Source organism: Stegodyphus dumicola, chromosome 1 (genome assembly GCF_044657685.1).
Source record: "Stegodyphus dumicola isolate Sdum_Otavi_A_Nest chromosome 1, ASM4465768v1".
In the NCBI taxonomy this organism is placed as follows: Eukaryota; Metazoa; Arthropoda; class Arachnida; order Araneae; family Eresidae; genus Stegodyphus; species Stegodyphus dumicola.
The window spans coordinates 180,456,830-180,479,677 of NC_140768.1; the positions used below are offsets into that span (position 1 = coordinate 180,456,830).

At 27.1% G+C, this 22,848-nt stretch overlaps 1 protein-coding gene across 2 annotated transcripts in view; it reads left to right on the plus strand.

Annotated features, from left to right (window-relative positions):
• Positions 1–21,974, plus strand: part of LOC118184543 (serine/threonine-protein kinase PAK 2-like) — a 135,101-nt gene extending 113,127 nt beyond the window's left edge. For both annotated transcript variants that reach the window (XM_035354251.2, XM_085823388.1), the window contains 2 exons: positions 6,552–6,689; positions 15,008–21,974. In XM_035354251.2, the coding sequence (XP_035210142.1) occupies positions 6,552–6,689; positions 15,008–15,091 (222 nt within the window). In that variant the 3' untranslated portion in view covers positions 15,092–21,974. The remainder of the gene's footprint in view (positions 1–6,551; positions 6,690–15,007) is intronic.
• The last annotated feature ends 874 nt before the right edge of the window (positions 21,975–22,848 follow it).

Here is a 22,848-nt window from a genome sequence, read left to right on the forward strand (position 1 = left end):
TGCCAAAAAATTTAGATTTTCCTAATTACATTTTAATAACAGATTTAAGGATTTATAATTATTTTGTTTAGGAAAGGTTATTAAAATTACTGTAGTAATAATTAAAAATGAGATTATTTAAAAATTTGAATTTTATGAATGAGTTAGTTTTGAAAATGTGGTACAGAAAATTGGATGTAGATTTATGTTTTAGGTATAAAATAGAATATATGTAATGTTTAGAATATTAAGTATATTTGGGATGAATATAAAAATACTAAAAATTTTAAAAAGAGAAAAAGAATAATTGCATGTAAAGAAAGATAGATTATGATGAGGGAATGCTGGTTTAAAACAGAGGCCCTGTTTTTACCTCTGTTATGTGGTCCTTTTACCTTCCTCATATCAGAAGATAAACATATAGGTATATAGAACGAAGGCTTCCACCTTATAATTTTTTCATATAATTATTTTTTATATATATAAATAGTGTTTTTTTTTTTTTTTTTTTTTTTTTTTTTTTTTTTTTAATGGAATGTATAGTGCAGTTCGAAGAAAAGACCAGTTGCCTCTAACCAAGGAACAGAGGCCTGCCAAAGCAACACTTAGCCACTCATGATATACATGATTCAGTTTTAAGTGGTTTTTGTTGAGTTTTGTAAAAAATAAGAAAATTAAAAATGTAACAATAACTGTAAAAACCATAATTTTAGTAATACTATTACAAAATTTGTAATGTTATAATATTGAGAAATGGCTGTGTTTTGAAAATACAACTGTGATATTGTGTGTAAAGCTTTGTAAAGCCTTTCCTGAAAAAATTTAATTATGTGGACTCTAAACCACAAAGACTTTGAGATAGAAAATTTTTAAAGGACTTTAAAAACCTTATCAAAGTTTATATTTTGCAATTATGTAAATAATTATTTTGGTCAAAATTTCAGGATTTTTATTTTTCAAATTATTTCTATTCATTTGCTACTGCTTTAGCACTTTCTCTCTAAAATACCTTTTTTCTCACCAAACCATCTTCTTAAAGGGAATAATATGTAAAATATAAAATATCAATCTTTCAAAATCTTTCAAATAATAAATTAATAGCCCTTTAACTCCTCCTGTCTTCATTCTAAAAATAACAGAGCAATAATTTTTAACTAAATGAAAAAGATCCATCATCTAAACTGTATTGCGCATTTATCAGTAAAGTCTGAACCCAACATTTGTACATTAAACTGCCATGTGATCTGAAATGGATTGCGGTATGAAAGCTTAATTGCATCGCAACTCTCTCTCTTCTATCTTCGCTTCTGCTTCCAGACGCTTGTGTCGCCTTGCAGCCATCCATGCAGAGTTTACGGTGCTACTTTGGTAGACGGTTGCACAGATTTTGACGATTTTTCTTTTGGCGAGTAATACATTTTATGGTAAACCCATTGCTGGATAAGTTATTTATGGTAACCGATACTTAGTTGTCATTTTATTAAAAAAATAATGTGTTTTATTATGCATAACTTCCGTGTTTTAAATATTATTTATGGCTTCTGAATATTAAAAATCAATTTAATTTTACATTTTTATTTGAAATAAAAATTTTGTTGTTTATAATATTTTATATAATTTTATGTTGTGGATGATGTAATCAATGACGTCACCTTACTTAAAAAGTAATTGGTTTTATAATTATCTATAAATTTAATCTATTGCCATAAATAAATTTAATCTATAGCCATATAAATTTAATCTATAGGCTGTTAAATATTAAAATACAATTTAATTTTGCATTTGTTTTAAAAATGATTTTATTATAAAGAATTATTTAAATAATTTTAATTCTGTGCATGATATAATCAGCTCCTTGATTGGTTACTGAACATTTGTGCATTACCAGGCCATTTTAAAATTTTATTATTCATCTCTTCGAATTCCTCAGATTTCAAATGGAATGGATATCTCCGTTTCAAAGATGAATGTTGTTATTGGTAATTACCAAGAATTATTGGTATTGGAATAAAAAAATTGCCCTTTGAGACCTTATTTTGGCCAACCTGTCTTTCCTAATCAAAGATTTATTTATAAATTGTTAATAGCGTCAGAGGAAATTTATTTTAAATTTTTTACGGAAACCTCTCTAATTGCTTCTTCAATGAAGTGCGAGTTATGTGGATAACAGATGAAGATGGTTAAAAGAGCTGATTCAATTATGATTTCGATTTTTTTTTTTTTTTTTTTTTTTTTTTTTTTTTTTTTTGTTACTTATCAATAAACAAGAGGTTGAATTACTCAAAAAAATGTAAGTACTTATTTTTCTTTTATTTTATAATTGTATACTTCAATTTTTGTTAAAAAAATTAATACACTATTTTCAAAAATTGCTGAGATAATTATTGTCACATATGTTTTAATGTTAATTATATTTTATATAACGTATTTTAAAGTATTTGAATTTAATAATATTCTAATTCTTTTAAATGTTGGTAGGATGGTTTTTAATTCGATATTCAATTTCAGTAATATTTTAATCTAATTAAACGTTGGCACAATGTTTTTATAGCGGTGTTTTTATTCTCTTTTTTGCTGTATGAAAGTAATAATAGCCTTACTTTAGTATTTTATACTCATAGTAAATGTATTTATTTACACATGCCTGCCATCTTAAAAAATGACATTTTCAACAAAAAATTAATCCATTACTTTTAACGATATTTATTTTTTTAAAGTTTCGAATACTTTACTATGCGTAAAAACAGCGTTTTTCAAGATGGCTGACGATTGTAAAAATCGTGCCAACGTAAATCTCCAAAAATCTGTGCAACCGTCTACCAAAGTAGCACCGAGTTTACTTTTCTAATTTTCGTCCTTTAGAAGATATAATCTGTACAAAATTGGATGATGCATATTGCACCCACAGTGATAATGTGCATTATCCAAAAATAAAATTATTTGTGAAATTTAGGCCATGTCTGCAAGTGTTTTTGGTTTATGCATCCATCGTTCTAACTGCGCAATCAATTTGTCTTCAAGTTATGATGCAGAGAACCACCACCAATCCTTTGCAACTTCAACCAAGTCATCTTATTACAATAATAACGCAGTCTTATCAGAATAATGGAGCAGTGTTATTATACACACACACATATATATACATATAGCATTATATTTATAAAATTACATATTTATTACAAAGATTGTAACATAGGACATACTCTATTTTCTCAAATATGGAAAGCAAATCTCATGTATAAAGCTTTCTTCCTAAATAAACTTCCTTCTTAAATAAGCTTCCTAAATACATTATAAATTTTATGTCATAATTTTAAAACATCCATTATTTATACAAAATTTTTAATATTTATTTACTTGATTTTGTCCTTTAGTGAATAACTTTATTTTTAAAGCTCTTTGACTTAATAAGTTCTATAACAGAGCTTAGAGCTTATAATCAGAGCTTTCATCATTCAGGATTTCTGCTTGGCATACCATTCCACTGGCAGCATAAATGTGTGATTTATTGAAATTTTAGTCCAAGCATTTATTATTAGTAATATTATAGTTCAAATTATTCTTTGGTAGTTTAATTCAACTACCAAAATAGTAATTATAACTCAAACTATGTATTATTAATAGTCATTTTTACACTTCCCATTCCATATACATATTCAACATGAATCCCAGGGAGAGCATGCTGAATTCTGAAAAGAGCAAATTGCTCATATCTTGAGTTTCTTTTGAGCTATGTTTACAATTTAAATGTTATTGGACATAGAATTGAGAGATTTACAATTTTCTATAATAAATAAATTCTTAAATGCAAATATGTAGCCACAAATTTAACACAAAATAAACCATAAAACCATCATTCCAACAACAATGAATAAATAAGTAAATAAATATAAGAATATACAACACTGCTAAAATATAGCAAAAAAAAAAAAAAAAAAAAAAAAAGTTTTAAATCTTTACAACAATATATTAACAAAAATAAGGACAATGAATAAATTAGTAAATAAAACAATGATGAATAAATTAGTAAATAAATAAAAGAATATACTACACTACAACAATATAGCAAAATAAAAATACAATCAAAAAAGTTTTAAATCTTTTCAACAATATATTAATAAGAATAAGAAATGAAGATATTTTTCATATTTAAAACAAAATTTATATATTTATTGAAAGCTATCCCTTAATGGGCAGATTTATTAATCCTCTTTTAGATTGATGCTAGCTCTGTTTATTGAGAGTTAATATATGGCTGAAACAATAAAAGTATTGTGGTAACTGTAAACAGACATGTAACCACAAAATGTTAAAATAACTTCATATATTAAGTTTAAAATCAACCTTGGATTGGCATAAAGTTTTATTTAAAATCTGCACATATCTAAAGTGCTTTTTCTCCTCTTGATTGTAATATTTGCATTGGTGTGTTTTTCTTCAAATTAAATTGCATATGTATCTTTTAATTCTAAAATACAATCAAAATATAATTTAAAAAGGCTGAAATCTTTACAACTGTATGTTAGCAAGAATAAGGAATAAAGATTGACTCAGCTAATTGCATCTGAGCAGATTTATGTATAAATCAGCATAAAAGTTTTACTTCTTATAGTTTATGTTGCTTTTTTTTTTTTTTTTCATGTATAAAAAAGGAGGTACTTGAATAGAAATCCAGTAATTGATCATGTTTCGTGCCTTTCTGCAATATATAAAGTGTAAATTTAATACTTTTACTGTTATGCTTCTTAAAAATACACAGTTTGTTACCAAGGACCAAGCACTTTCCTTTTCTATAAAATCAATATGAATTAACTCATAGCTGCTAATATAAGGTACAGTTTTATTTCATATGTCAAGTACAAATAATCTCTCATCACTTTAGAGCTTTCTGATCAAATGCTTTTTTATTATTCTGCTTTGTGAAAGACGGATGGGCCGAAGAAATTGACAGTTTGCGTTTTCGATATAAGAATCTAAATTGCAAATAATTTTGATAATATAGACTCTATGGAAGCAATGACTGCATTAAAATTTTGAGATAAATTTACCCCAGCTTTGTTGACATCAGAGTATCAGCAGGATTTGGGGTCTGTATTATTTTTTTAAATCCTATAAGACAAATCAACTGACAAAGCCATGCTGAGTGTGTGCACATTAGACAAACAATGTCGTGAAACACACTTTTTTTTTATTTACATCAAGACTAACTTTTTACCACTTTTAGAGTGTATAGTTGGTATTGTAGTTTAGTAAAAATTTAATTTGGTTTCTGTTATTTGTGCCTTTTATATATCTTTATTATTAAATAATGCCTCTTACTGCAAAAAAATAGCAGCACCTATCCTGAATTTTGAATTTTTTTTTTATTTATTTCACGTTTTTTGAAAATTTAATTAATTTTTTTATTGGCGAACTTGGTAATTCAGAAGCAAGGTATTGCCAATGCTCAAAAATAAGTCCTTCAAATTTGGTCAAGAAACTCAGTTATTTAAAGGCAATATATGTTGCTACTGCCTGAAATAAAATACTTTTATCTTCCACCCAATAGTGTGGTGTCATTTGTTAAAATGTAATATTTTTCAATTTGTCTCTGACTGATTAACAAACAAAGAGCTTTAAAAGCATCAAATGCAGCTCTTAATAATTATATTGGGTCTAGGAAAAAGTGTGTGATGTTTTCCCGATAGATGACGCCAATGACAAATAACTTGGGAAACACAGAAGAAAGAAAACACAGAAACTGTCAAGTTCTCTTAGATATTACCAAATCAACATATAAGCATATTACACAATCAGAATTCTTCCTCTTCAGTAGAGATCTACGTACGCATCAACAGTGCTCCGAATAAAGAATATGTAAATCAAAATTATAATTTAAACTAGCGGTAAAACTTTAATTCTCCCTCTCTGTTCTAAAAATGGTAACAACTTCTCTGGGTTGCATCATTTCTAGATATCAACTAGATCATTCTATTTTGCATGTTCTGCACAGCTTTGATAACATAATAATTGGAAACTGAAACTTTTTAACTCAAACCAAAACTTTTCTCTTTGTGTGCTTCCGTATAGGATAATTACGCACTTCAGCTTCACTCCCTACCCTGCTAGAATGTAACTTCACTGTCTTGCTTGTTATTGCAATAATATCAAAAATGTAAATATTCTGTAAAAAGGCACGACTATAGTGCCAAGTAATTGTGGCCACAAACGTCAACTTGAAAATAAAAATAGAATCAAAACTGCCTCAACTGCTAAGTTCTCTTAGATATTCTCAAATCAACATATAAGCATACTACGCAATCGGAATTCTCCTTCAATATGGATCTATGTACGCATCCACAGTGTTCCGGCTTTTCCTTGCTACTATTTCATATATATATTTTAAGCCAGTAAAAAATATTCTATTTAATCTTAAATTTGACAATAGTGTTAGTTTATTAAATATATATTGATATCTAAATACCAATCAAATCACATAATGCACTTAATTTGTTTTTGCACATTGTATCTAAAAATAATTTAAAGTGAAGTATTTAAAAATAAAAAAATATCATGATTAATTTCTTTTTCAGGCATTATATCTCATAGCTACAAATGGAAAACCTGAAATCAAAGACAAAGCTAAGTTATCACCTGTTTTCCAGGACTTCCTTGACAAGTGCCTAGATGTGGATGTTGACAATCGATCTTCTGCAGATGAGTTATTAAAAGTGAGAAGTTTATATCGTTTTTTTACTTTTCATAGTAATATTTCTGTGATTTTAACTTACTAATTACTTGTATTTAGTTTGTGAGTAAAATTGCTTCATACTATTATCTGAAAATGAAGTAGTGTTGACAAATAAAGACCCCCTTTTATTTTAATCAGAACATGCCAAAAACTTAATAAAGTTTACTTTATTCAGTAGTATTATATAAATAGATGTTAAATAATAACCTGGTAAATTTACAGTGAGTATGCTAGAAATGTTAACACTTTTTATTTCATGATGCATTTGAGGATTAACATTTTCATAATCATTTTTACTAGTAACATTTTTATTATGCAATTAAAATGCTTGAAGTCAAAAGTAAAGGTAAAAGACTACACTGGTTAACACTTGATATGTCATTTAGCGTGATTAATTAATCTATTAAGCAATGCATGCTGAGGAAAATCATGCTAAGTACAAATGGTAGAAATAATTTAGCTATCAATAACAGTAAATCTTAATATATGTGTAGTAGCAACTGTAAGTCTAAGGCAGCAAACTATCATTTATCATATTCCTGCATGTTTTTATTCTTATTTTGTTCAAAGGAATTGACATACTTCATAAACATTTCCCAGGAACCAAAAATCATTCTAAATTTTAACGTAATGATGTAGAATAATTCTTTGGGGGGGAAAGGAAAAAATAAATTAAGAATTTAAAGGAAAATAAGCTTTAATTAATAATGAATCACAAGTGCATTCAGCTTATAAACGGAAAAAAATTTCAGAAAAACGGAGTTATAAACCACAAAAAACGGAGCGTAGATGCAATGTTTACAGTAGAACAACTTGTGTTTCTTACTTAATTGCCCTAAATATTTGTATTCCCTATTGTGATGCTCCACACATTTTATTCCGAAACATTTAAAAAATTCTTGAATACTCTTGCCATTGTTCAAGAATTTGACAGACTTTAAAAATACTACTTACGCATTTCAGCGCGTTCATTATTCCAATATCCATAGGCCGAATGATGGACATACAGTTTGGAGGAAAGAATAATATCAATACATCAACTTTTAAGTGAAGTAAGAGCCATACAGTTGTCTAAAATCAGAACAATTTTTGTGTCAGGAAAAGAAAAACTGTTTATGCAAAAGATTCAACTTTTAATACTGGGGGAAATTAAATTTGCAGTTAACCCTGAAATTTAAACATTACTAAGCAAAGAATCATTATTTGAATTTTGTATGGTGATTATATTATTTGTGGGAAAGGCATCTGCATATAGTCTTGACCATTGAAGTACGAAAGAAAATAAACAATTTGTTAAAGCTGTAAGGCAGTTAACAATTTTTTACAAATTTCACCTGAGCTTTTATTTTGTTTCAGAATTCAGATAGAGTTTGCATTTAGTTTTTTAACAAAAAACTTGTATTACTTTCAGCAAACAATTTCATAATTTCAAACATTATGCATTTAATGTGTTTGCTAAAGGCAAATCTGTCACTTTGTTTTGCTATAGAAAAGCCTTTTCCTAAGTAAACGTATTATAGAAAAGTTAGAAATACTCAAGTAAATAGTAGTTATTGAAATACACAAAGAGACAAAGAGGGGGAAAAAACTTTCTTTTAAAATTTTTTATAGCTATCAAAATTGTGTTTTTACATTTATAGGGGGGGTACCCAAATTAATTCTAATTGAAATAAATTATTCTAGAATATTCTCTGTTTGCAGTAAATTGTTTAAGCATTAATAACTACCAATGTACTGTCTCAGGCATCCTCAAAATCAGTAAAACATCCCAAAACATTTATGGGATATTTTGGGAAGTAATACATATCTAGAAAAGCAATGCCAAATATGAGTGTCACCATTCCATTTAATTATATATATATATATATATATAGACAATATAAAACCATGTTGGCCATGAACTTGAAATTTTAGTTGCTAAATGTAAGCAAAAACAAAAAATGTCTCAGTGCTTCTTTCCTTCTGATTTCATATTGTAGAATGGACATAAGTTTTAGATGACTTGTTGGTGAACAGTTTGTGCTAAGTACTCTTGTCCAATGTGGCACAGAAATGTAAAAAATTACTGTATATTGTGTCTCATCATTTTTGGTTCATCAGTATTAGGCAACAGCATGGACAAGTCTTAGATTTTGCCGTTTGTTGAAAGAAAGCAAGTTGTAATGCTTTGGGAACAAAATAAGATACTTGTTGAAATAGCAAGAGATACCAGCAGGTCATGAACTGTTTGCAAGTAAGCATATAATACATATTTTTAAGGGCTTGGATTATTTTCTGCTTGACCAAAAATTGTCATTCCATAAGAGAGCATCATCAGAAATGGAGGATTGATTATACTGCTTTACCCAAAAGGAATGTTTTTGTTTTGCCCCTGAAATATCTGCTTAGCAGTAATGATGTTTAAATCAGTGCTAGAATGATTAGATTTTTCAGTTGCTTGAATTAATAAGACTATATAAACAATAACTTAATCTTGCCCCTTCCCAAAAAAAAATGACATTCATTGCTTTAAGGCCTGTGGCAAAGTGCAATTCAAAGTTCATTAGCACCCCTTCTGATGTTATATGATGTATGAAGTGTTGAACATTAAAAATGATAATGCAGTTTATCAGCAATTAGAGTGGCGAATATTTTTTTTCCTCTTATTCAATGGTGGGTACTTACCTATTCAACATTGACCATTCCTAAAGCTAGAAATGGAGGCAGTCACTGCTAACAGACAGTCACTGTTGCCTCCTATGAAGGGACGGACAGTTAAAACCATGCCTTCTCCAGGATTGGAACCCAGGCCTTTCGGTACTGCAGTAGGCTCTCCTAACAACACCTCCTTACAGAAGAAAGCTGGGACACTGGATTGTGACGTTTGAGTAGTCGTCTGAGTCGAAACCCTGAGAAAGGGCAACGAAACAAAATAGGCTGCACGCTAATGCCATATTTAACGTTGCTTTCACTATTTGGTATAAATACTTGGGTTGGATTTTATTCAAAGATTCAGTATTTTTGTTCTATGTAAACAGTACAATTAATATTTCGTGGATTTTAATATATTAAGAAAATAAACAAGTAAGTTTTTATAAGTTCCTCAGCCAAAAACTAAAGGGTAAACATTCATGTTTTGTAGGTAATATTAAAAAATAAAATAAATATTAATGCCTATGGTTAACTACAGACGTTTACCCTAAAAAGTATATTAAATTCTAAAAAATTACTTCACAGGGAAGCATTGCTAACTAGAAAACAACTTGTTCCTACAAATCTACTAAAAAACATTATGCATGAAAACAGCTGTTATTAGAATACAGCTGAATTTCTATCAAAATATTTACTTCTCTGCTTATTAAAAATTAATTACATTATAAAAAGGATCGTACTTGTTCTCTGAAAGAAAAGTATTTCCTTAAGATCACCCTGTCTATTTCATAATTTATATAGTATCTAGTGACTCTTCCAAAATTTTTGGAAAAAAAAAAAAAAAGTTACCTCTTTTTATAATTTTATATAGTTTCAGTATAATGTTCATTATAAATAAACTTTTGTATGAAAAAATGTCTTATTGTGACATATAATGTTTTGAAATATATGATTGCTTTTATATAGGCAGAAGAAATGTCTTATTATTATATATAATGAATAATTTAATTACTTCAAAATTTAACACAATAAAATTTGACATAAATTTAAGAATTTTCTGTTTCTTATTTCTAGACTTTAACTAATGAATCACACTTCCTTGGAGGTTTCACAGCAGTCATATTAACTCAAAATCAATCATATTAACTCAAAAAGGAATTTTTGAGTTTTCCTCATATTTTAATATTTAATGTTGTGATTTATTTTTCTAATATTTATGCAAAAAAAAAAAAAAAAAATTCATATCTGCATACAAACTACTACTTTTCATTTCATTTTTCTTCAAATCAGTAATTTGTCTTTAAAAGAAAATGTTATAAAAATGTACTAAATTTTGACTATAATATGCTATGTATCTTGTCAGTTTCAAATAAGTTAGTATATTAGAGGTTTGCCTAACAAATAATTCAATGTGCAATTTAAAATTATTATTTAAATCTGTAGAACAAATAATATTAGTTGTATATGTACTTATTTGTATATGCTAGTTATATATCTGAACTTGAAAAAAAAGATTCACAAGTGAAAAATAATAAATTTTTATTTACAGTTTTATGAAAACAGTCAGTATAACAACGTAACACCTAAGTTATAACATACAAATAACATGCCTAGCTGATCTCTATTTATTTTCAATGAATTATTCAAACTGTCTTGTAAGAATTGAAGCAAAAATCTCATTAAGCATATTGCCATACACGGAAATCTCATCAATTCTTATTTATTAATAGGCACGAAAATTTCAAACTTGCTTCTATATTATTTAGGTCTCATCAGAAACAATTGGATGAGACTATGCGACCTAAATATTTAAACTTCGGTACTGCAACTTGAATTTTCTATTTGTTAAATTTCAACCCATTTTGTCTGACAATTCAAAAAACCATCATTAACTTTTTACAACAGCCATCAAGAGTTTCAGAATGTATTATGATACTGCCCGTAATATGGATAAATATCGGGCAAATATTTGAAAAGACTGTCGATTACCATTTAAAACACTTCAAGTGCACGAATGATATTAAATTTTATAAGATGGCTATTATTATTTATGAAGCATATAAAGATACATTCAACAGTGGGTGGACGTCAGCATCACCAGTATATGTAAAAACATTTATTGATGTTATGTAAAGTAAATGATTATCACTTAATGTTTCAAATATAGAAAAAAAAATTTAAATGCTTACATATGCACCAGTATTCAATTTGAAAGTGTATGGTCACTGCTTTTTTGTTGTAATTAATTTTTCCAAGCTAAAATCATGATCTAAGATACTTGCTGTCAGGCTTGTTTAATTTAAGCAAAGAAAATATCAAAATGATTTGTCCAGAAAGCGTTGAGTGTTAATTATCGGAAACATGTAACTCAAAACGCAGACGAAAATCACATGTTTGTGAATTGAGTGCTTCTAATTTGAGAAACCCTTTATCCAGCCAATTCCCAGAATAATAGCAAGAGCGATTACAAACCTGTTATTTTGTCCGCATGCTAAAACACATAACTGTTATCTTGATAAAATATTTTATCATACGTTAACACTAAAATTATATTCAAATGATAAAAGTAGTGGCCAATGAAGACACAACCCAGACACTTTTTTACATGAAAACAAATTAAAGGCAAGGAATTGAATTTTTCCATTATATGTCCATATCAACAAAATTATAATAACCCAATACCAGTATAATAGCAGAAGTTATTCCTCGAAAATGCAGTTCACAAACCTATAAAACAAGATATTTTAAAATTAATTTATTGTTGTTACAATAGTTATGTATATGTTAATACTTGGTAACAGAAGTCAATGAGCCCTATGATTTAAATGAGTAAGTGCTTTGATAACTAAATACCAATTAAAATGCCATTTTAAAATTAACTTGTTGTCGTAACAATAGTTACAATACGTATACATAAACATTTATTAACAGAAGTCAGTAAGCCCTATGATTTAAATGAGTACTTTGATAACTAAATACCATTTAAAATGCCAGCAATATAATTTCAATTACATATGTAATTGTTTAACTAATTTATAATGTTTAAAAAGCTCATCATGATGATTACAATTTATTTAGATTTAGAGAAATTTATAACATTCGCGAATAATTAGGAGTATCAAATCCTGAGTGTCGAACATAATCAGTTAAAGACATTTATAACAAACTTATATCAATATGAAAATTTTAAAAGGAAACCTATTATTATTTGTTAGCTCCTTGTCTTTGGCACATAAATTATGATAGCACATAAATTGGCTTTTATGTAACTACCACATCTAGAATTCTTCCTGTTAAGTGGAATTTTATTTCATTTACATTTATCTGTATCCAAATAAGGAATAAGAGAAAGTTAATATTACAATTTTCATGATTAAAATTGTTAGCTTTGAAAGAAAATATTTATTTGAAGGTTTTTACAATAAGACTTAAATCTATTAACCATAAACTGCTTGTCAATGAACTAAAATTTAATAAAGAAAACAAATGCCACAAATGTATCAATAAAAAAAACTGTGAGACTTTAAAAAACATGAAAAATGAAACAAAATCTCACTTCCTTTTTATCCTTAGTAACCATCTTTGCTTTGCAGATTTCTTGTCTATTTATTTCTGCGTTTAAGTTCACTTTGAAGGTTCAAAAAGTATCTTTGGATCATTTTCATGATATGTGGCTGCAGCACATGTATTTAATCCTATGAAATTATAACATCACAAGAACAATTAATATAAAAATTCAAAAGAATCACCACACGTTCATCCCTCACCAGTACTACGGGGCTTTCAGCTTGTTAGAAGGAGCAAAGTTCGTCAGACGACTAACCTTGACATCAGAGCTTCCTTCTGTAAGGAGGTGTTGCCCCTAACCATTATACTGTCTGGCAGCGAAAGTATAAAGGTGTACGTTTTCCTTGGAACAATCTTGGACTAGTATGTTTCATTGATAGAAATATGAATCAGTTTTAAGTAAACAGATATTCTAAAAATTGCACGCTACCATATGCACACAATAATATTTGTGATAGTTATGTATTTTTAATGTTAATAATGTGAAGCAGGTTATGAAAATTGTTTTTCAAGAAGGATGTTGCTGTACAGGTACCTGATATAACTGATACTTTATGAAACATAAAAAAAGAAAAGACAAAATTGTAAATAAAAAATCTCATTTACTTTACTATAGAAACAACATGATGTAATAAGTTAATATATTAAAATTTTTTTAAAAAGGTGTATGAGTAAATCATACAAGTAATACTTTTTATACTTTTTGTATAAAATATATAATTTCAATATTTAATCAAGCTGGAACAGAAGTGTGTCAATGGAATTTATTCAAAATCTACATTAACCTGCCCCCCCCCCATCTTAAACTGTTGGATATTATTGTATTGAATTATACTAAAAAGATAAAATCATGAAAGTTAAACAATTTTTTTGTAACCTATTTCCCTTTTAGCTTCTTAATCTCAAATCTAGTTTCAGAAAATTTGAATTTAGAGTGGAGACTGCTGAAAAGGAGATTTGCATTTTTATTATTGCAGTTGTATTTATTTTTATTAAAATTAACTGCAAGATAAAAATTTTCCCCTCTTTGATGTGATATTTGCTAAACCTTATAAATGAATTCTATTAATATTTAAATCTCAGTTGTTATTCAGAATAAGCTGTTTTTTTTTTTTTTTTTTTTTTACTGAAAATAGATAATGAAAGTCAATATCTACATATTATTCTCCCAGTGTAGTAATCTTTTAAAACTTATTTTAGCACTATCACCTGATTTAAAGGTTTAAAAAAGAAAAAAAAAAAAAACATAACATAACATAACAAACGAAATTGTGTTAATTTATTAATCCAGTCCTTATGTGCAAAATAATATTCAACTAATTAGCAGAATTCAGTTATTGTGAACATATGGAATTCACATTAATCATTTTTCTTTTTTGCTTTTTCTCTGTATGTGAAAATAAGCTGCAGCATTTAAATATCTGTTTTAATTTTTGATCATAAGTAGTTTAATTAAATAATTTGCTAATGTATTTGCTTAGTTATGTGCATGCTTTTAAATGCTTATATGTATATAATGCAGAATAATTTAACACATATAAAATGCATTCTATTTTCAATTCAGAAACAATCAAAGTGATCTGTATCTTTATCAGACCAACAACAATAAGGGGTTTGACTGATAAAAACACAGATCAGTTTGGTTGCTTTTCTGAGAGTATTTTAAGTTTTAAACTTTGTGTCTTTGTTGGTTCAGAAACAGGCTGATTTATTTACTTCTTTTGTTACACCAACCCCCTGATGACAATGCTGAGAAAGATGTAAATTTCTTTTTTGATTTTACCATGTTTTGCCCCTTTTTCATGCAATTTGCCACGTGCTTCCAGTTTTTGGTTTTTGCTTGTGGTTTATTTGCATTATTATTACCACTGCTTGTTGCTGCATTCAGTGCACAAGTGGTTTTGATTTTAAACATGACTGTAGAATATGTTACAAATTTGTGTTTGACACTGAGGCTCACACTGTTTTTATACATAATTAATATGATATTCATGAAATATTTTGTTAATTATATTTGAAGAAACATAATTAAAAATAAAAGCATTATATGTGTATATTTATTAAAATGAATGATTTTCCTCGCCTTTTCTTCTTTTTCAGCATCCATTCCTAAAACTGGCTCAACCTTTAGCAAGCCTTCATGATTTAATAGTAGCAGCTAAGGAAGCTGCAAAAGGTCATTAATGAAATTGTAAATCATTCAAAATCTGAAACTATTGTGCCTCAGTGTTTATGCATATTTTATAGCCCTTTTTGGAAGCTGTATTTGCTTTCAGAATGACTGGCAGTTCAATGTAATTGCTACTAAATCATCATAAACTATTAAATGCAGACAAGAACTCTTGTGCTGCTCCTGTGAATTGCTGTATTTTTGCATATAACAGCATTAGGCTGTGGTGTGTTCTACAGAATATTTGTGATATATTTAATGAGATGGACATTGATTGTGAAAGAATGTGTGGCATGGTGATCATGCACTTTCTATATGATATCAGGATATAACTTGTAAAATATATTTTAAAAGTATGGATGGACGTAAGAAATGTGTGCTGTATACAAGCATTAATTCATGAATTTTTTTTAATTATTATTTTATTCTGTTTCAAGCAACTTTTACATTTGTGAATTAGTATACAAGATTTTTTTTTCAATCAAATTGACTGTATTTAGCTTATGTAAAGTATGTAAATAAATTTGAGATTTGAGTCATGTTTTCACACTTGCATCAGAAAATTTTGACTAGGAGCTTGACACATTCCATAGTAACATGAGAATTAGTGAATTACAGTATAGTTTCATAACTTTTTCAAAATATATACTATTAAATGGTGTCAAAAGATTTAGTTGATATTTTGAGTACATTCTGTGATTTTCCATCCTTCATGTTTTGCAGCTGGTTTTAATAATTTTGTTTTCTTTTCACATTCCATTTTCATTACTGATACGAAATGTGAAGAGAAAATAAATATGAAATATTTGATTGTTTAATAATGCATAGTATATATTGATATCTGTGTATATTATTTTAAGTCTATCTTCCCTTTTTCTAGTCTGCATTCAAATTATTTTCACACCTTTATGCATGATTTTAGATGTTTGCAGCTTTATATGTTTGTTACTCATGTAAAGGTATTAATTTTGTCTGTAAATTGTGTACTTTTATATGAAGGCAGTTATTTAAGTTATTCTAAGCAGATTCTTTTTTTACTCCTATTCCCCCCTCCCGAAATTATAAAGGTCTGCTGCTTATTAACTTCAAAAAAAGTTTTCTATTAACTTTTTATTATTTCCTTTTGTTGATCTTAACCTTTTTTAATTGTAAAAATATCTCAAAATTGATTTATTGTCATTGTTATATCATTGTGCAACTATTTAATATCATAAAGACATTTTTATTGATCTCATGTGTGAATTTATTCATTGTTCATAGTTATTTAACTGAATATTTTAAATAAATTTCTCATGATTCTATTAAATATAATAGACCCTCATTATATGATAAAAAAAACACATTTCAGAATGCATTATATGCAGTACATAAATATTAAGGATAATATAAAGTCTGTAAAATTTTAAATAGAACATCATTTTCTTCAATTAAAAAAAATTAAGTACTTATAAGAATGGAAGATATATCTAAAATTTGATACATGCACTTTAGATAAGGACTTTTTCATTATTTTTGGGCTTCCACTAAATATTGGGGCTTTTTTATGCATTGAAATGTATCTGAAGTAAATTTTTCATTAATATAATAGTGAAATTATTACATTTATACTCCTCAGAAAAAGATAAGGCAATTTCTTCAATATTCTTTTTCATAATCTACATGAATTGTTAAAGCTGGGAATTAACTTTTAAATAGTATATCACTCTGTTATTAGGGAACATATACTTTCCTGTATAACTGATATGTTCCAGAGATAATATTTTTGCTAATTGAATTAGTTCTCCTAAAACAGTTTTGTTTTGAAAGCTTAGTAGTATTTTTTAGATACATAATTATAAAGCAGTTTGGTGCTCAGCATTCATTTGTAATGATCCATTTGACACTAGGACTTTGATCATAACTTAGTCCTATTTCTATAAATCCACCATCTGAAAGATTAAATGTTTGAATGTTAAATAAAAGTTTTTTAAAAAAGGAAACATTAATAAATATCTGAGTGAGGTATTTTAAAGGTATCTTTTATTCTTAATAAGTTCCTGGTAGCTTGTTTCCATCATTAACAGTTGCCTAGGAAAGCCTAAAACATGCCTTGGAAAGTTCTGGGTTGTGCTCTGCTGCCTAAAACATGCTATCTCAAAAGATTTCCATGATAAGTCACTGCTGAAGAGGTTAATGTATAACACAGAAAGGTCAAAATTACATATCATAAAATAAATTCATAAAAAAATATCCTTAAATATAGCTTTAGAAGTCCTCTTTGCCTTTAAAAACATCTCAAATTTCAAGTCATATAAATTTAAATGCAAATAAAAGAAAAGTGACCATTTTCTTTTATTTTAAGGAACTGCATGAAATTATTATAAAAAACATATGTAGTCATACTTTTCTTTAATAAGATTATTTTCTGCCTATAATTTGATCAATTAGATTACACACATATATAAATAAGAGGTGGCTACAGCACAGCTTGCTAGACATATGCAGCTCTAGAAGTTAAGTGGCTAAGCTCTTATGCAAAACATATGTAAGAAATATGGTAAACTAAAATTTTCAATGTTCAGAAAAAAGTAAGACAAACTGTCATCGAACAATTGTTTAGAATAAGAATTCCTTTCCATTTTGAAACCTATTTCACTACTTTTAAAATGATGTAAACATACACTTAGGCTTTTGGAAAATATAGTTGTAGCTCTTGCACTATTTTGAATTCCAACACTCTTACTGACATGAAATTTGGCCACTTCTAATATATTATTTTTATTTTCTTAAAATCATATTAAATGGGTCAAGGAACTGTGCGATTTATGACTTCACTTTTCAAAATGAAATTTATCATTATTCAGGTTAAATATTTTATCGTCTAATTATAAACCATTTAAATCATAAAAATAGCTATTTTAAAGGCAAAGAGGACTTCTAAAGCTATATTATATAGCTACAAAACATCAATGCAAATTTCTCTTATGAAGTGTTTGATAAAAGAAAAGAGGTATGAAGTCCTTGGATTGTGTCCTGCAGAAGTGCTCACAGTCAAAACTGGAATGAATTTTAGGAAAACTGCTCTTGTGCTTAACTTTAGTTGAATAATGTGGTCCAATCCATATACTAGTGCTCATGCATAAAGACACTGTGGAGTTTTTACAAGAACATTTCATTAGTTAACATGAGCTTCATTTGTCAAAGAATCTGCTTAAATCATTTGGTTTATTCGCATATAATTGATCTGTTATTAATATTTCTATTTCATGTCTTCTTTTTAATATTATGTAATGAAGTGTTTAGAGTTAATAATTTTAGGACCACTTTCCAAAAGTAGATTCTTATGAAACACAGATATTGAAAACTTTCAAACTGCTAATTATAATATTTCTATCATATTTTCTCTTAGTTTTTTCAACATATACTAATTTAGGAAATTCCAGTATGATACTGCATAAAATATATATACAGATAGGAAAGTACATTATAGAAGCTAAAAGGGAAAAGAAGTAGTCAGCGAGTTGAGTAGTAAGAATATTATTTATAACAAATTATTACTGGAGTATTAGTATGTTTGTTTAAATGTGCTATATTATTCCTTTGAACTTTCTCATAAGAAATATTATATAGTATGTAATTTTTCCCTTACAATTTTCCAAAGATAGAACTAGTAAAAAAGAGAAATTATTAAATACAATATTATTATTTAAAGTGGTAAGTGAAGATCTCTTCAAATTGCTTGAGACTGGCATTATAATTATATTCATTTAAAACCAACATGTACTAGTAGCACAATCACTTATAATCACTGCCACAAATATTTTTCTAACACTTTTGGCAAATTCTATATTGTTACGAAATGTAAAGGCGCTTTGCGGGAAGCAGTTTTAGGGTTGCCATAAAATGGCAAGGGAAGGCAGGGTTGCCATCTCACCGCGCCTTTACATTTTGTAACACTATAGTTAGCTCTAGTTGGATTAAAAAGGAGTGACAATCAGTTGGCAGAATGTTTTCAGATGCTGGCAGTGATAGGAATATCTTAAATACTTAATTTACTTATTACAACAGAAACTAATAAATTTTCAGAAGTGTCTCTAATATATATTTTTTTTTAATTTGAAACATTCTTAAACTGAGACTTAATTCCATATTCACAGAAGTTTCAAAATTGATTTGCACAAATTCCTCCTGTAATAACTATTAATCAGACCAAATTTACATTTGGATTTTTCAGGTAAATTTGAAATAAGTATATACTTTTATGTCAAAGTGTGTGGGCGACTACATTTGTGATTATTAGCTGAAAGTGGTATTTAAAAATAAAATCGGTAAAATTTAGTGATTTTATTAATTGAATATGGCTAGTAATTTAATTCTGTAGAGTTTAAGGCCATATTTAATATTATGAGCTTTGACCTTCGTGGAATATTTACCAAGGTGTATTTTGCAAAAGAATTTTATCAAATGTCTGCTCTAAATCCAGCCCAAATTGCAACAATTTTGTTGTGATCTACGTTCATAAATTAAAATAATAATAATAAATTTCTTATATTATGTGTTTTAATTCAAAAGAAGTGTAATTATGTTTCTAGCAACACATAATTTAAAATGTATAATAATTGTAACTACATGTTACATTGAAAAGATTACTAGTACTTGGTAATGATAAAAATATGTTAAATTTATTGCTAAAGAATGGTTGCAGAAGCTAGATAGTTCTTTATTGACTTATGTAATAGAATCAGAAATATATTTTATTAATTTTATCTATAATTCTGAAAATATTTATTATATCCAAACAAATGTCTTTTAAATTAAAGCAAGTAAATACATCATTAAAAAATTAAAGATTTAAATTATCAAAAAATACATTTGATGCCTTCAGATTTCTGAGCTTATTATTTTAATATGAAAAATTAATTTGAAATCTTATGCCATATTGAATAGTAACACAGTGGAAATTGGCTGTTTGCTAGATCACATGGAAAATAAGTTAAAAGATTTTATATCTAGTCCAATGACTATACATTAATATGCCACAGGAATAATAAATAGTACCGTAGTAACATAATATAAGATATGAAAGATTTCTGCTACAGATGTTTCTAATTTCAAAAATAAAATCAAGATAAAAAAGAAGAAAGGAAAAGCAGAAAATATAATGAGGGTCTAATAAAATCAAAATCTTTTATGAAATGATGTTTTTAATAGTTAAAAATATTAGATAAGGAATGCACATGATGTATATATATATTTTTTGGTAGGTTTCTATTTATAATTTTATCAGTGTCATCTGTTTACCAAGATTTTATATTTTACGAATTGTGTATGTTAAAAAGAATTTGTGATGTTTCTGAAATTTTCATTTGGTTTGGAAATGAAGCTATGTGCCAAATCTGGTTGGATTATATCCACATCAGAAAGTTTTGTGGATGTGTTTCTGTGTTGTAATATTTTAGCATAGCATATCATATAATCAGTTTTGAACTTTATATTAAATTTTTTTAAACATCTATATTAAGCTTGTAATGGCTGTTTGATATTTTCTTAAAATAATATTAAATTAAAATCTGTTTTTAGTTATTAGAAACAAGAAGAAAATAACCTTTCCCCCCCTCCCAGCTTGCCAGTGTCAACTAAAAAATTATATATAAAAACTGTAAATTTGCTTTCATTTGTAGTATTAATTATTAAATCAATTTTATAAAATCAAGGGAAGCCTCTTATCCTTAACTTCAGAAGGTGAAAATGTAATATTTGGCCACATTTCACAAGTAAATTGTTAGTTTCTATTCAATCAGTTGCATTAAAATATTATTAAAGATTTGACCATTCTTTAAAGCTATTAATTATAGTTTAACTTAAAAAGTTTCACTTTAAAAAAAACTCTGTGAAACTTTTGTATTTGTTTGTTCAAATAAAAAGACCATTTTTATTTCACTTTTAGACATTTAATTTTTTCTTTCAACATTGTAAACATTTATATAATTTAATAAATTTATTTATATCAATTTTTTTTTAATTAAGAGTATTTTGTGCTCAAAATGAATTTTTTACATGAAAAAAAAATGTAATATTTTGGATAGAAAATTTATTTACCCTAGCAATATAAAACATTTAGTAAAATTGAGTTAAATCTCAGTATTTGAACTGAATTTTGAAAATTTATTTTTAATACATGAAAAATTAATTTTTCTCCTACAGTTTTTTAATCATAAATTTCGTTGTATTTATGAATGTATTTTGTTATGTCCGTGTTCCTTTGTTAATGAAATATTAGTGCCCTCTTTATTTGCATATTGTATTAAATAGCTTAAAATTTGACAATTTTGTACTCAAATGACGAATCTGAAGAGTTAATTTTAATAGTGGATAAGTGCATTATTAAATAAATCATATACTTTATTTAAATTAAACCTCATAACATGAGAAATCTAGTCACAATAAAAAGAATAAACTTTTGGACTGTTTTGAATGGAGGTTTTTTTTTAAGTTTTAAGTTTTAACACTATACCTGGACTTTGTATGGTGTCATGCAAATTTTTTTTTCAGTGAAAGTTTTGAAAAATCAGTATGTATAATTTGTTCTTTATAATTTGAAATCATATAATTTTTCACTTTATGAATGCTCGAAGTTAAATGTGTATGTGGTTGAATTGTAAATTTTTTTTTTTTTTTTTTGTTGCACATTGTAGAATTGTTTAGAACACTCTTTTTGTAAAATTTTAATTTTTGCTTAAACATGTATATTTTTAGTTTACTATTTTGTATATTGTATTTATTTTGCAATGAATGCCTTTATTTCATGGTTAATTTCATGACATGCAATATCTTTTGGAACTTAATATTGGATTATTTCATTTATTTATATCTGATTGTGTTGATTTGAAAAAAATAAATAATTCTAGTATAAACTTTTATAGATAACTTTTAATGCAGCCATTTTTGTATGAAAAGCATTTTTTCCTCACATTCAAATTATCAGTTCTTATATAACTAATAATATTCTTGTGTTATGTAATTGAGAAAAAAATTTAAACTCAGCCAAAAATATACAAATTATAAGAAAGAAATACAATAAATATAAAATGGTATAGTTTTTATCATAAATTGTTTTTCACATTTTAGTTTGTGAATCACAAAATGATTAACCATAACTTGTTAATAGAATATTTTGAATGCAAGTATCAAATTATGAAACCAAATTAATATAAATAGCATTCAGAAGATTTATAATAAAAACTGGTTTCTAGTTTGTTTCCTTTATGAAGATTGACTGCCAAAATGCCTTGGTTTACTAAGGTTTTACATGTTGAAATCCGTATTTCATTCCAAGATCACAGGTTTTTGTATTCAGAAATGCTTCCATTTGACTTAATCTTGACTCATAGTACATATTACAGAGGTGAGATAAGATTTACTGGAAATTCAAATATGTTGATGTTATTTTCAGATAACTTTCAGGATTTAACTTACATTACAGAGCAGAAGTATTATGTAGCATGCGAGTTTCTCAGGGTAATAAAATTATGAGACTATCTTCATATTTCCGAAGAGTTAATTTTAGTTCTGAGGAATGTCCGCTTTGTCGTCTTCTATGGAACTACGTGTTAGATATTAAACAAAAGATAACAGCTGCAGGTAATGGTATATAAATATAAAGGTACTGGAAAACATGCTGAAGTATCTTACTGTGTGTGTGTTCAAACATGCCAGGTTCCAGCATTTTAGGCAATCAATACAGTTGGAACCCTGTATAAACAAAACACATTAATAATTCAAAGCAAAATAG